This window comes from Xenopus laevis, chromosome 2S, assembly GCF_017654675.1.
Source record: "Xenopus laevis strain J_2021 chromosome 2S, Xenopus_laevis_v10.1, whole genome shotgun sequence".
NCBI lineage: Eukaryota > Metazoa > Chordata > Amphibia > Anura > Pipidae > Xenopus > Xenopus laevis.
In genome coordinates this window covers 117,532,362-117,548,277 of record NC_054374.1, presented here as the reverse complement: position 1 = coordinate 117,548,277, position 15,916 = coordinate 117,532,362, and the positions used below count along the sequence as shown (strand labels likewise).

The window sequence follows — 15,916 nt, the reverse complement described above, 5'->3', positions numbered from 1 at the left end:
TATGTTTTGGAGCTAGTGTACACAACTTTCATTATACATCTTTAATTCATTTATATATATAAGCAATGCAGAAGAACTGCACTCACAGGACTTGCTGAATTAATTTTCCAAAGGTTTATTTGCTCAACGTTTCGGTCCCCCAAAGGGACCTTCGTTAGGAATCAAATGCAACTGTTGCACTGTTTTACTCCTGACGAAGATCCCTGTGGGGGACCGAAATGTTGAGCAAATACAAGATTGATTCAGCAAGTCCTGTGAGTGCCATTCTTCTGCATTGCTTGTGTTATTTCTTACCAGAAAATATTGTAAAGTGCATGTTGTAAGAATAAAAGTAATTTACCAATGCTGTATGCAATTACTTTTAGAAAAAACACATTTAGAGATTTTTTTCTCACATTGGAAGTTTGAAATACTCTATCTCTGATCATTTTCTGTAAAATTATATTATATAAGGGCTTAGATACTAATTATGTATTTCAGTAGTATGGCAATAGAGTCACACACTAAAGTATGCCATGTATATAACTGCTTATTCATACACTGCTAACATATAAGGTATACTTAGAAAGCAGAAAAGATACTTTCTGGAAGATGGATCAAAACCATTCAGCTTTCTATACATCTGACTCCTAGACCTCATGTGAAATTAAATAACCGAAACTTTTAAGATCGTGGATGATATTAAAAAGGGTTAGTAATCTGATGACTGTAAATATTTTTTACCTATTTACAGGAGGAGAAAGTGAGACAGAATCTGAACTTACAGACAAAATGCAGGACAGCAAAGATGACATGTCCTATCGTAGGGTGTCAGCTGTGGAGCCTAAAGCGACTTCAAATTTTAATCAATTTCTACCAAACAAAACCAAAAACTTCAATTACATGCCAGCGCCACTGAGAAAAAAGCGTATTGATAAAAATGAGGACAACAGGAGGAGCTGGGCAAGCCCAGTTTTCACTGAGCCAGATGGAACGTTTTCCAGGTAATGCAGTCCTTTTTCTTACTAATGTATTTCTTTATAGACACAGATTTAGTACAATCCTCATTTATTCTTGACAATACTTTTTCTTCTGTGATGAATTTTGCTTTAAAAAAATATAAGCATAATTTATTCTTACAAGACTGTATTTGCTTATTGCTGTGAGTTACATCCATTCAGCTATACATGTTTATGCTAAGCTATTCATTTGTCATGTAGAATGCCTGCGTAGACTTTCTCTTTTTCAGTATGAGACACATTGCTGTAACTTAAGTCCTTTCAGCTATACATGTTTATGGTAAGATATTAAGTTATCCTATTTATAGAACGTCATCATGGACTTCCTCTTTTCAATCAGTTCGGACTCTGAGTATGACGGACGATTGCCGGATTTGGTACTTCATGATTTAGCAAAGAGCAAGTTTCATTTAAAAAAACAAAACAAAAACACCTATTTCTGCTACCTCTGGTAATTTTTTAAAATGTGAAAGTCACAGATTATGCCAGCCACCTCTCAGACACTGCAACACAGAGGAGAAACTTCAACAGTTACTTTGCTAGCTCTGTGTTGCTGCAAACTTTTTCATTAAATACTCCCTGTAAATCTGCAGACAAGCAAATATCCCACTAACATGTTTGTTCTTGCCAAATTAACCATGTACGGCATCAATGAACTAATTTTTAGACAGGCCTTATGGCCATTTGCATTAAAACATGCTGGGAATGCTGTTTAATGTAGACCGGGGAAACATGCTAAATGGTTGGCTGTTTTGTATGTTAGCCAAGACCAGAAAACTGATGGACAGAAGAAAGCTAAACCTGTGTCAAAGGATTCCTTTGAATACTCCAGTTTGACATCAGATGAAGACGATGACTTTACAAGAGATGTTCCAATTATTGTGAATGAGGACTTTTATGTTAGAAAAGTTGGATTGTCTACTCCTTAGTCCAAGACATCATTTGATGTTTTTGCCCAATTTCTCTGCACAAGAGGATGATGAACCTAGAAAAAATCAAAAAGGAATGCGTTCAAGAGCCTGGTACAATGAGTTTTAGGGATTCAGGTTTGTCTTCATGCATTGATTATATAATTCATTGGATATACACTTATAATGTAAAAACAAGCCTACTTTTGGGCTGGGAGAGCCTTGATATTGAGCTGTGACAAGGTAGAGGCATACATTTATATTATAAACTTGGCTATAGTAATTACAAAAATTGTTAAATGACAGGATCTGTAAGGTAAGTTAGCTGGGCATGAAGTTGTTTACACCCTTATCAGGCATTACCAAATTGTTTAAGCATCTGTCTTATCTATTCAATTTTTAATTTCCCCAACAATGTTTTATTTTTCTTAAATTATGGGGTATTACAGTGTTATCTTTCCTAACTTTGGGAGTTTGAAAGAGTGTTCTTCTGTCTTGTATTATTATATATTGTAGGAAATATGTGTGTTTGAGCTTTCTAGAATTTAGTAAGAACTAACAATTGCTATTCTTGAAATGACACACAATTCAAAAAAATGTAACTAGATTTTTGAATTAGTTTAAGCAGCATTGATTGGTTTCCTCACTTGTCAAAATGTCAAAAGTCTGCTTTTAAGGTTTTTTTTTCTTTGTTTCTTCTAATTTCATTTAATTAATATACATTAAGAATTCTGCACATAATTTCAAACTTCTTTTGACATCTGATCACGGGTCAGCGGGACAGCAAATGTTGATTCAGCATTGAACAGAAATTCTGTTTTACAGTCTGCCTCAAGCTCAAAAAAGAACATGGATGACACAGATGCATTTGAAAAACCAAGGTGCATGATTTGCATGGTTGACCTATTTAGCCTTTGTGCGTTGCTGCCATTTTATGAATTTTAGTTGATTGTTGAACCATTTGTTAATGCTCCAAAGCAGAAAGGTGCTAAGTTAAATTACAATTTTCAGCATGCGTTTTGTCTGGATTTAGGAATTAATGAATAGTATTTCTATTTCTAAGAGATGATGTGCACTTAACCACTGGTTCCTCTTCATTTTATTTCCAAGTTTTTGGCTTCTTTAGTCCATTTATAATACTTCAGTCTCTACAAAAGATGTCATCTGATGCCTTGACATCTGAAACAAAAAATGACCCCACATTTGGTCCTAGAGTTGTTACTTATCAGAAGCCACTATCTGTTCAAAGTAATCAGAAAGAAGATGGAACAGAAATATTACCTAATCTACAAAATGATGATTTATTCACACACAAAACCAGAACCTTTCATCTCAATCTGGGTTATCAACCTTGGGACTCCTTTTGTTTGTGTCTGTGAACTAGAAAAAGATATTATTTGTCGGTCAAAGCTGGAGGATTCAGAACTTCCAGATGTAAGGATGGTATGACTATTCTCAGAGTTCAGAATGATCCAAAGGAAATACATATATCCGGTGCACCAGACAATTACCATCCCGTGCCTTTTCCAGAGCCATGGACGCTACCAGAAGATATAAAGGCCAAATTCCTTTGTGCGGTGGATAAAGAGCAAGAATCTACTGTAGAGGATTATTGTGGTTATGTGGTAAAGATGTCTGACAAACTGAAGAAAGATAATATGTTGATGTAGAAAGATGAACTTATCGCAGGCTTTCAGCTCTTTAACACCAACATGTTTTATTCCTGGGCCCTGCAATCAAGAGGACTAACAAAAGTGGCAGTGGATTAGGGAGGCCAGCAAAGCAAGAAAATACTGCTGGTTGAAAGGTCAGCTATCACTTTGGTGTTCTGGTTGATTGCAAGCTGTTGGCGGCATGCTTTAGTGTTCTTTTTAAAATAATCAAATCCACCTTATCAGGCTTATCGGCAATTATTTTTAGTTTCTAGTTTTAATAAAGAGAAAAACCTCTTTCATAAATAACAGAAGGGTTTCAAAGAGAAATATGTGAAACATGTTTGCTATTTTCCCCTATACACAATATGTAATCATTTCTTATGCAAATTCTACTTTTGCATGACTCTGGCATTCCTGTATGTGTTCATTTGGCCGTATTGAGTTTAGAAAGCCATTCAGGGCTGTGCAGGTGGAAGAGGGAAGGGAGGGGGACACAGAAGAAACCTCTCTCTTTTGTGCAACTGTCAGATGTCCTGTTTCAGTCCAGCCCATGTATTGCCGTCAGAGAATTCTGTTTTGGCCTGGAATGTCTCTTGATTAAACAGAACTATGCAAACATTAAATGCCTATATTATGCGTTTGTTTTTGTGTATCGGAATCATGCGATTGTGTGTTTTTTTGTTTTTTTTTTTAAACGTTTTTGTTAAGCAATATTTTGGTTTGCGTCCTGACTTGTTTTTTTATAACATACTGAATTCACTTGTATGAGCTGGTTATCCTTCTTATTCGGTGCATATTGTACATTTTTATTCATTTAAAATTGAATGTCTATACCTATTTTGTTTCTCAGACTTCGGGAACAGCTATCCATTAACTCAGGGTAAGTCCATGCAAGCATTATGTTGCTTCAGCTGTTTGGGCTGCATCACATTTTGTTTGCTTTGTGTAGCAAAATATAGTCTGTGGAGGTTAAAACAGGGCAGGACAATATCTGCATGCTGCTTATAATTGCTGGGTATGGTGATTTTAATGTTTAATGCTTTTATTAATAGCTTTGTGGCTTTGCTTTTTACCCAGCTTTTACCTACTTTAATATTAAAAGCTTCCAAAAAGGGCAAACAAGGTACAGAGCAGCCTTTCCTCATTTTGTATCAAAGGGAAATTCTTTTCTCTTTGCAGTAACCTTGCCAGGAGAACTTTATGCTCTTAAATGTTTAGTATGGTACCTATGTATGCTCTTTATTCACTGCTTTAGTATTATGCATTATTTCTTAAACTGGCAGGGGTAAGCAGGTAAGTTTCCTATTAACTGGAAACACATTATTTATAAAACTCCAAAATACAGTCATGCCATTTTCCATATTCCTATTTAACCAAACAATAATAATAATTATAAAACTGTACTTGAGGATAACTAAGCAGGATAAATCTACAGTGTTGGCAAAACAGTCCTAGTTTTGATGTGACTTATGTCAAAATCCTACTTTTATTTTGTTCCTGTCGCATTATAAATATACAGTATTTTATGATCATGGATTTTTTAAATATTTTATATGAATTTCAAGCCCATTGTGTTAAATCACAGAAGGAGGTTTCCATAAAGCTATATATTGATCTCTGTTTAAGAAAACAACCCCACAGAACTGCACGCAACTTACCCAGTTACTTTGTATGCATGACAAAAAAAAGTAGTAGCGTTATCTATGGTCTAACTGGGTCAGGCCATGCATTAACATATGTGGCCTTCAGTACCAACCCTATATTCTCTATTATTTTAGTACAATTATGGGAAACCATCTCCCGTAGACTACATTTTAATCAAATAGAATTTTTAAATGTGATTCCCTTTTTCCCTGTAATAACAAAACAGTATCTTGTACTTGACCTTAACTAAAATATAATTAATCATTATTGGAGGCAAAAAAATCCTATTGGTTTTATTCAATGTTTAAATGATTTTTGAAATAGAATTAAGGTATGGAGATCCAAATCACACAAAGATGCCTTATCCGGTAGACCCCAGGTCCAAAGCATTCTGGTTAAAAGGTCCCATATCTGTTTTACTAATCAAAATGAATGTGTGTATTGGCTTGCAAGATGAAGGATTTTCAGGAGTTTGGAGCAGTTACAAAACAGAAACCTATTCAGTGTAATTCGGTGCTATGGTAAAACCTGACTAGGCTTACACAAACTTAAAAATAGTACAACTTAGGTCTCACAGCAACAATAAACAGGCAGGTGAAATTTAAATTTGGTGTACCTGTTACCTTGCATGTTTTACCTGAGATTAAAGGTGGCCTGCAAAGATAGACTTGTTTCTGGACTCCTATCTGCAGTTTAAGCAGTTCTAATAGGCTAGCTCATACTTTAGAGAAGAGGCATGACACATGGTGGTCTGGCCCTACAGATTTTTCACATCCTTTTGTTATTGTGTATTTGGTCTGTTATCTCCGCTAGAGGCATATATAGTTAGTTCTTAATGGTAAAGCATACATTTTGTAAGAAAAATATATTTGTGTATTTGAAGGCCTGAAATGTTCATGTTGCTTGTTATACCTGAAGTGATATAGAAATCATTGTTTACATTTATGACCTCTAGGGGTAATGTTCTTTTTGAAAATTAAACTGAGTATGTGCCCATTGTTAACACAAGCTCAATAAATAGGCTTGTGCTGAACATACTTTTTAACTGTTGTTTTAATGAGTTTTATTATTTCTGGTATAAACAAGAAGATTCAATCAGTTTCACTTTAGTATTTCCTGTTGCTTTCTGGTCCACAGAGCATGAGAAGCTTACAAAACCAGTCTACTGAGAACCCCCTGATAACTAGCATATTGCCCTGTATATAAAGGAAGGGGGTGCAGTGAAAATAACACAACTTCAGTTTGTAATTCAGCCAGGATTCTGCCTTTCACATTAAAGTAACGTGAATCATGTGTTCTCTTTTAACCCCCCCCCACACAATTTGCTTATGTTAGGCGCGCACTCTCTCTCTCTCTCTCTCTCTCTCTCTCTCTGTCTCTCTGTCTCTCTGTCTCTCTGTCTCTCTGTCTCTCTGTCTCTCTGTCTCTCTGTCTCTCTGTCTCTCTGTCTCTCTGTCTCTCTGTCTCTCTGTCTCTCTGTCTCTCTGTCTCTCTGTCTCTGTACCAGAATAGTGAATTTGGTGCATCCCTAGTATTTATCATATAGGCACTCAAGGGCCTGTGGTGCAGCAGTTTAAGGAGTTTGTTGGTGGGGGTAGAACCTACTTCCCCTCCTACCGGATGTCTCCCTACTAAATCTGACAGCAGAGGTCCATTGATCAGCACGCAGCTGAATAGCGCATGCACAGTGTCCTGCTATGGCACTTTAGCAGCCATCAGGGGGTGCTCGAAAATCCACTGCCTAGTACTCACGAGCATTGTTTCACCATCACCACTACTTAAAAGCAATGCCCAAGCTGTGTAAAATATTTTCCTTTTATGGTGAGCACAATGTAAAAGTTATTTCTCCAGTACTTCTATACCTGCATTTCTAACTCTATGTATTGTAGCACTTTACCGGAGCCACTGTTCCCAACTGCCATGCTACACTTGAGTACACTTGTGTAAGGGAAACTTGGACATATGACATTCCATCCTCCAGGGCTGTTATACACTGGTATCTTGGGTATTAGTTATTTATTATTTATGTCTCAGGGGGACAATAAGTCATATTTTAGGTATCTGTTCTAATAACATGCTGTTTCATGTTATGGTCCCATAAAAGCAGCTTTCATTAAATAGCCTAAAGGAGTGATTAGAAATTCAGTAGACTACTGTTGTTAAAATTATTTCCCTGTGGTTTGTCATTATGAAGGACATCCATAATAGCGGTCTGTGTGGCTTGTGAATGAAAATGTAAGTGATAGGAAACAAAAGATTCAAAATGCACATTACATGGAGGTTTTCACTTTAAACCTGGCTTTTAAATTGGGCTATGGACCAAATGCAGTCCTGCAAGGCAAAAAGCCTTATATACTGTAGTCTACACAAACTCAAGGTGGGATCTAAACCCAAAATATGAATTTATGGCTCATTTATACTTAAAGTGCTTTTACAGTTTACATTCATTTTCTATTTATATTAACAGTGTGATACTGAAGCTAATAACATTCAGGTAATGATTCAGGTAACTGAATATAGGAATTTCATTGAAATTTGATTCCAATTTTCTGACACTCTGGGCCTTCAAAGAGAGTTGCTTGAGCTGAAGCCTTCTTATCAGTATAAAACTGTCCAAAGTGGTAAACATCTCAGAAACCACTAAAAAGTGCTGAGCACACCATGCTGAATGAGTTTCATTTAATCTTTGGTGTTTAGGTATCCTTACTTTATTTTAATATAATCTGACCCTCAAACATGTTGAATGTTGAAAATGCGACTTTCTAATATTATTGACATTGTGTTCTGCCATTTCTACATAAAATTTAACATCATACCAGAAATTCTTTACTGTCTGAATTCATCCCATTTACTTCAGTGGGTTGCACCAGGTTTGTAGTGGTATAAAATAATGACATGATACTTGGCATTTTAAAGTGATAATTAATTTGCCTGAAAATAACATTTGCATCTTAAATAAACAGGCTCTTGAATAATTTCCCTTAAGAACTATTTATTTACCAGCAGTGGTAGCTTGGTTAGTCGGTGAAACCCCTTCTGTTGTCACAGACATGGCAGATAATGGTATTCAGAAATTAATTTGGGTTTGGATAACACTTAAAATGCTATTTTTAATCTTTCTAATTAAAGGAGCAAGTCACTGGAAGCGATCACAGCAGAGGAGCTGATTAGCAACCGTCAAGTTCGCTATGAAGAATTACAGAAGATAAGAAGTCAGCTACATGAGCAGGATCAGCAGTGGCAGGATGTGAGTGTTTAAAAAAACCAATGTTGCCAGTTAACGGTACAAATAGAGCTGTTCAAAGCATTGGTGGTTTTCAGATGAAATTACCATGCACTGTTACCCCTTTAGATTTAACCTTCTCTTTGTTGCTTATTAAATCTCAGTGAAAAGCAGGGTTGTTCATCATGAAAAGTATTGCATGTAGTTAAAATCTGATGACAAAGGCTATCTTTTAAAGCTTGTGAGATTGTATAAAATTTGCTATGCATGCTAAATTGTTTTATAGTTGGTGATATTCGCTGATTGTGTTCTAAAATCAAAGCATAAGATTATTTGTTTAATGTAATTCCCAGGATTTAACAAAATGGAAGAGTCGTCGGAAAAGCTTCACGTCAGATATGCAAAAGAAGAAAACTGAGAGAGAAGAGTTGGAAAAATTAGCAGTTGAAAGTACAGAACGAACATACAAAACATTCCGAGAGATGCGGCAGGAGAGGTAGGCACAAGAGAACACAATTTGAAGTGAGGCACTTATTTGAGAGAAAAAGTTAACATCTTATTCATACCAACTTTCTTTGTGTTCCCCTTTCTTGAAGTGTCATACATCAGTGTAATGCCGTTGCTCCTAGTGGTGGCTAATCATCCCAAAACATGTCACTATTCAGTTTACAATGCCAAGTACAATGTAATGACTGGCACCTCTGCTAATTGTAATCTAGAGTAGTTGAGTAAATTGGTGGGTAACATTTAGACACAAATATAATATACAGAATCTCTTCAAGGAAAAGGAGAATTAAATCCTTATAGCCCTCTATCCTACATATACCCACCCTCCCTCCTCCCCCCACAGCCTAAGTGTTACCCCCCTAACGTTTCACTTCCCCCTCGGTGCAAATTCAGGCATCAGAGTTCACAGGGGCCATCTTCAGCCGCTTCGGTAATCATTCCAAAGATTTCCGAAAAGAAGAAGATGCTACCTGTGAACTACGATGCCTGAATCTGCACCGAGGGTTAAGTAAAACGTTAGGGGCATTTGCCTGGAGGGAGGTGGGTCTATGTAGGGTAGAGGTTTTTGACCTTAGTGTTGAATTCTCCTTCAATCTAAGCTGATAAATGTCCAGTTACAAAAAAGTCACTTTTGTATATTTATGATACTGACATAGCATGCCAGTATGATTCATTAGTTAGGGAAGAGCTTCCAGTGTATATTGTACTTTTACCCCCGAAATCTTATTAATGCGGTTGTACACCCTCAAACACTTTTTTTTTTTACGGTTCAGTTGGTTTCAGATGGTTCATTAGAATTTTTCCCAGTTACTATTTTCTATATGTGACCGTTTGTTAGAATTGATATAATAGTTGCTAAGATTCCACAGACACTGCTGAGAAATGTATCAACTAATTGTATCAACTAAATGTAGCAAATTGTAACAGTTCAGAATCCTGCTGGATCACTGGGCTGACAGACTGAAACACTAGACAAGTACATCTAACTTTAAACTTCAATTTTGGGAAAATAGTAAAATATAAAAATGCAAAGTAATTGAAAAAAAGTTTTGTTGATGGAGAACAATCTGAAAACAACTCAACTGAAAAACGTGTTTGGAAGGTGAACAACCCCTTCTGCTTTATAAACAAATTATTGAATTTACATTGTAAAATATATATTTTTTTAGACTAAAAAATATACTTTAGTAATAGTCTTTCATTATTTTGCGACAAGGGAATCCCGAAATCAAGATAATTATTACATGAACAAAGAAAGGCCAGAAGACAGGAAAATGTACTCTTCCAATGATGATGTTTTCGGTGATGTACCATCAAAGCGTATGATGGAAAGAAGTTATACTGTTGCAGTGGAGGCCCCTTATACCATGAGTAAGGGCACTGCACAGGGTACATCCAATGTCCAGAAGAAGGGAAATGATAGTGGTGCAATATCTGAGCTGCTCCCAACTCATTCTACAGTTGAAACAGATGATACTTACACTATAAAGGCAAATTCCAGTTACACTGAACAGGGTCCAGAAAATTCTGATTTGAAAACATCCAAATCACTGTTTGAAAGCAGTTACATGGTGGAATCTGGCGCACCTTACAACAATAAGAAAGAAACCGTTTATCCCATTACAAGTTATGAAAAGCAAGACAATGGCCCACCTTTGAAAAACGGTAGCCTGTTAGGCGAGCAGCATTCTTACAGCTCCTTTGTTACAGAAAGCAAACCCATTCCAGGTTCAGCTTCTTTGCCAAGAAGTTACCAGAAAAATGATACTTCAAGATTATCTTCAGTAGTTACCCCCAGGCCATTTGGAATTCAGTCAAAAGGAATCACATCACTTCCACGATCCTTAACAGTAAGGAAACCCAGGTTCTTTTATTGCATGCATTTATTGAAGTATGTTGATACATAAAATGTATATAGCTAAAGTATTTGCCTGGAATTCTTAAAACTTCTAACTTGAATCTCCAAAACCATTGGTTTTACGAACAACATTGGTGCATATAATGGATTTTATTCTTTATCTTCTCTTCTGAATCATATTTGAAATTATTATGATCTTCATAACTCACCCCTTACCTCCATAAAGGACAACTCTTCCCTGCAGATGATGTTGATCTATAGCATCTCAATGCCCCCTTAACACATTGTTGGAGTTGAACAATGTATAGAGAGCCACAAATTACAGTACCTGTAGTTTAATCAGCAGGATATCAATCAGCATGATATAGTGACTAGTATTTTTCATTATTGCTTTTAAGCATCATGGTTTTTACTCTTTGTGGAAAACACTTCCCCTAGTTACATCTTGTGCAGTACCAATGTGCATTTGCAGACAGTAGAAGATTTTGATGTGACAGATTTTTAATATGGGGTTACCATATCTCTTTGACAATAATTAAGAATATTAGTAGCCAAATAGCAGCAGTCAGTATGATATTTCTTATAATATTCACATTTCAATGAGTATGTGACCCAATTAAAAAAATATGTTGGTTTGTTAAACTGCGAAATATTCATAAAAGCGGGGCTTTTCTAGAGGTTGTTAAAACTTTGCATCACCAAAATATTATAGAACAATGCTCTGAATCTATAAAAGTCACTTTATTTAAAGTAACATAAGGTCATGGATTGAACCTCATACAAGGACATGTTAAATAGATTTCAGCTCCAACTTCACAGGCTCCTGGAAGAGGGAGGGTTAATTAGATTTATATGCACAACTTTGACAGGTGTTTGAAAACACCTAGATATCAAGTTCTTTTATATGGTATTTAAGATGCAGTACAGGTATAGGATCCATTGTCCAGAAACCCGTTATCCAGAAAGTACATCTCCCATAGACTCCATTTAATACAAATAATCCAGGTTTTAAAAAATGTATTTAATTTGTCTCTGTAATAATAAAACAGTACATGGTACTTAAAGGGATGCTGTCATGGGAAAAAACATTTTTTTCAAAATAGCGCTGCTTCAGCAGAATTCTGCGCTGAAATCCATTTCTCAAAAGATTTTTTTTATTTTCAAATCTGACATGGGGCTAGACATATTGTCAATTTCCCCAGCTGCCCCAAGTCATGTGACTTGTGCTCTGATAAACTTCAATCACTCTTTACTGCTGTACTGCAAGTTGGAGTGATATCACCCCCTCCCTTTCCCCCCCCCAGCAGCCAAACAAAAGAACAATGGGAAGGTAACCAGATAACAGCTCCCTAACACAAGATAACAGCTGCCTGGTAGATCTAAGAACAACACTCAATAGTAAAATCCCATGTCTCACTGAGACTCATCCAGTTACATTGAGAAGGAAAAACAGCAGCCTGCCAGAAAGCATTTCTCTCCTAAAGTGCAGGCACAAGTCACATGACCAGGGGCAGCTGGGAAATTGACAAAATGTCTAGCCCCATGTCAGATTTCAAAATTGAAAATAAAAAAATCTGTTTGCTCTTTTGAGAAATGTCTTAATTGGAACATTCCCCTGAATGATTCTGCATACATTTATTGTATATATGTTTTGAAAACAAAGACTGAAAGGATTTGATTTCTAGGTGGATGATGCTTCCAAGTACAATGGAAATCTTGGTTCTACAAAGAATAGTTCAACATTTAACTCCTACTTTAAAGTTGAAGAGAAACCCAACAGAACTCAACCAAGTAAAGATGATGAAAAGGAAAACACCAGAAGAAGTACTTCACCTAAACCATTCCCTGCAGTCAGCGCTGCAGGGGATGTCACATCTTTTGCAAGAGGGGTAGAACAAACCAAAGTTCCAGGGCCGCTGGTAGGTTTCATTTTTCTCTCTTGTGTTGTGCTAGCTCAGAACTTTCTTTTTTATATATAACCATTTAGAGCTTTGTTATAAGAGAAATTGGTTTGCTGTAGTGTTGCTGTTTTGTGGTTCATCTAAGCAGTCACACTGAAAGACACCATACACTAAGGAGCCTATTGATCATGCTGTGTAAAAAGTGGAAAGAAACATTACTGGTTATGTTGCCAATTGCAACCAATCAGCAATTATTTCAATAGTTCGAAAACAAAAAGCAAAGATCTGATTGTATCACTCGTAATGTTTTACTCCACTTTTTAAACAGCCTGGCAAATAGGCCCATAAATGTAATACAAGTTGTAAAGCTTATACATGAGCATACGCATGATTTCTAATAATTTCCTTCCACTAGGAGTCGGGGCAACTTTAATAGCTGACATCTCCTTCTTCGTCCTAAAGACAGCCATCTAAATGCAGAGTTAAATTTATCCATCTGATACTTAGTTGTCAGAGCTCCCTCTGTGGGCCCATATTAGCTAGCCACCTTCCAGCTGTTGGGCAGGTAGCCCTAGATTGTTTTAGGGAAATTGTGTATGTATATATTGTAATACAGCTTAACATAACTTTTAACAGTTATTGCTATAATTTTTTAAATCCTCCATCTCAGATTTGTTGCTCCATAGAAGTCAACAACTGTATCTAGTGAGGTTAAATGAATCCGTTAGTACTTTGGGGGTCATATGGTATTGAGTTTACCATTTATCATTTATCAAAATGAAGATTTTGCTTGCATTTCTGACTAATATTGCACTGATAATTTCATACTTGTTTTTGATATTTTAGGTAAATTATGCTCTTTCCAAACTATAGAGTGTATTACCTGTTTTAATAGACTAAATGGAAATATGTGGCTTTTAGCTGTGTCAGTAGATAATTATATTGCTCCCTGTTCCCAGCCTCTCTTGTCTTAGATGAGCTTTCCTCTCGCTGCAGTGACACAAGATACCCAAGTACTTTTTTTTTTCTTATAGGACCAGTACAGTGACCTGAGAATCAGCATTAACCAGAAACCTGGAAGCAGCCATGACTTTGGGTTTAAAACAAGCTGGAACAGTGCTGGGGTCTTTGTAAAGTCTGTTGATGTAGGTAGGTAATTCGCTTTGTGTGGGAAGGAATATTTTTTTCTATTCTCCCACTATCTGTTCATTTCAACTGGAATGGTTCGGAAAACAGGCCAGTATCTTGCATCTGGTAGATATGAAGGTCATGATCAGCAACAGGCAGACCTTCAGATGTTGTTGAACTACAACTTCCACCAGCCATATGAGGATGAGTCAGATCTGGATTGCTATGAGTTACTCATTTTAAGTAGCGATATTGTAACACCTGTATAGATGGAGAACTTGCACATGCCTTTTCTCTCTTTATAACGCTGCATGCATAAGCACACAATATTGCAGTTAGTATAAATAAAATGCTGAGTGTCCTTCAGGTCAAGATATTTTTTTAGTTTAGTTTAAATATTTAAAATTTTATTACCCAGTTATACATAATGCTGATATTATGTAGACCCTGATTTCCCACCCTTCCTTTGCAGAACTTAAATGAATGATTTTTTTGTTTATAGGGAGTCCAGCTGAATTTTGTCAGCTGCATGTAGAAGATGAAATTCTATCTCTCAATGGCACAAAGGTATCATCAATGGACTACAACAAGTGGGTGGAAGCAATAGATCACGCTGTAGAAACTGGAAACCTAGCTATGGATGTTAGGCGATATGGCAAGAATGGTAGGTTCACAAACAATAACATCTCTATAGATCTCGATAGATGTGCTGGCTCAGGCTGGACAAACAGGAAAAGTTTGCCTTTGTCTACACTATTGTTCGTTAAGCTGCACATAATGTTACTTGCAAGGTCTGTGCCCCTGAAAATGTGTTTTTTTTGTCACACTTCTGCAGCTCTGAGGATAAAATAGGCAGAATTTTCTTATGTGATGTTCATATAAAAATAGTGGGAAAGTAAACATAAAAAAGGACAGACTTGCTAATGTAGTGAGCAAACCTAACTATGGTGTAAACTTATATATTTAGGCAAACAACTCTTTCAAAATTTCAAATCTAAGTTTAAAAAAAAAAAAAAATTCTAGAAAAACAGGACTTTATGAGTAACATTATGAAGCCTAACCCTTTTTATGTGTACTTTTCCATAGACTTGTTTACTAAAGGTACTAAGGCTGTGGTATATTGCACTCATATGCATGGTCTTCTAATAAAACCTCTAACAGTTTAAGTTTTGCATTCATTTTGGTGCTAAATGACACAGGTTGTAAATAAGAGACCTTTTACCTGTGCACCATCAATTTGCCATTGTTAACAAACACATTCACTCCTCTTTTCATTTGAATTGCAGTCTGTTGCATCTAACTTATATACATGATTAAACAATTGGCAATTGTACTTCAATTGTATACAAAATAGCATGCTGTAACTTTCAAAGATATATTTGTAAAAAGGTTATATATTTTAAAAAAAAATTGTAAGAAATTTGAAGCATCTCCTGTTCAGTGTCGGACTGGCCCACCAGGATACCAGGAAAAGTCCCGGTGGGCCCAGGTGTCAGTGGGCCCTCATGCTGCTAAACATTTGGCTTATTTCATGGCCATTACCTATTTCTATGAGAACAAAGAGGCTAAATAGATGGAATAATAATTATATTGTATGTAAAGAAAAGAGACTAGGAGAATAGAGGTTGAGTGAGGAGAGGAAGAATAATAGTACTAAGAGTGGGCCCCTGGTCTAAGATCAATTGGTGGGCCCCTGGTCAAAAGTTTTTGGGTGGGCTCCTGGTGTCCCAGTCCGACACTGCTCCTGTTTAACTTAGTCTGCAACCTTATTTGATAGAACATTGTAAACAGGGGAAAGGATGTATCTCTTCTTCCATAAACCTGTTATGCAAACACTATAGAATAAATAAATATGTATTAACAATGCCACTATGACAACCTCCAGCTTACTCTCCTTTGCAAAATCTCCTAGCTGTTCTCCAATCTTGCCTACCAACGTGTTCTACCTCACAATTTTAAACCTAAAACATGTCCCAACTATCATTTTCTCCTGCCAACTGTCCAGTCCCAGCTACCATATATTCTTACATTCTTCTACCTGCAGTCCAATGCCTGCAGACTTTTTCTTTCCACTGTCTTCACTTGCCTACTCTT

The 15,916-nt window shown here is 36.4% G+C and overlaps 1 protein-coding gene across 10 annotated transcripts in view; it reads left to right on the top strand.

Annotated features, from left to right (window-relative positions):
- lmo7.S (LIM domain 7 protein S homeolog) overlaps nucleotides 1-15,916 on the top strand; it is a 95,284-nt gene that overhangs the window by 58,826 nt on the left and 20,542 nt on the right. For 8 of the 10 annotated variants that reach the window (XM_041582922.1, XM_041582921.1, XM_018247912.2 and 5 more), the window contains 8 exons: nucleotides 734-983; nucleotides 4,412-4,441; nucleotides 8,335-8,452; nucleotides 8,782-8,924; nucleotides 10,152-10,785; nucleotides 12,479-12,712; nucleotides 13,729-13,843; nucleotides 14,325-14,486. In XM_041582922.1, the coding sequence (XP_041438856.1) occupies nucleotides 734-983; nucleotides 4,412-4,441; nucleotides 8,335-8,452; nucleotides 8,782-8,924; nucleotides 10,152-10,785; nucleotides 12,479-12,712; nucleotides 13,729-13,843; nucleotides 14,325-14,486 (1,686 nt within the window). 10 annotated transcript variants of the gene reach the window in all.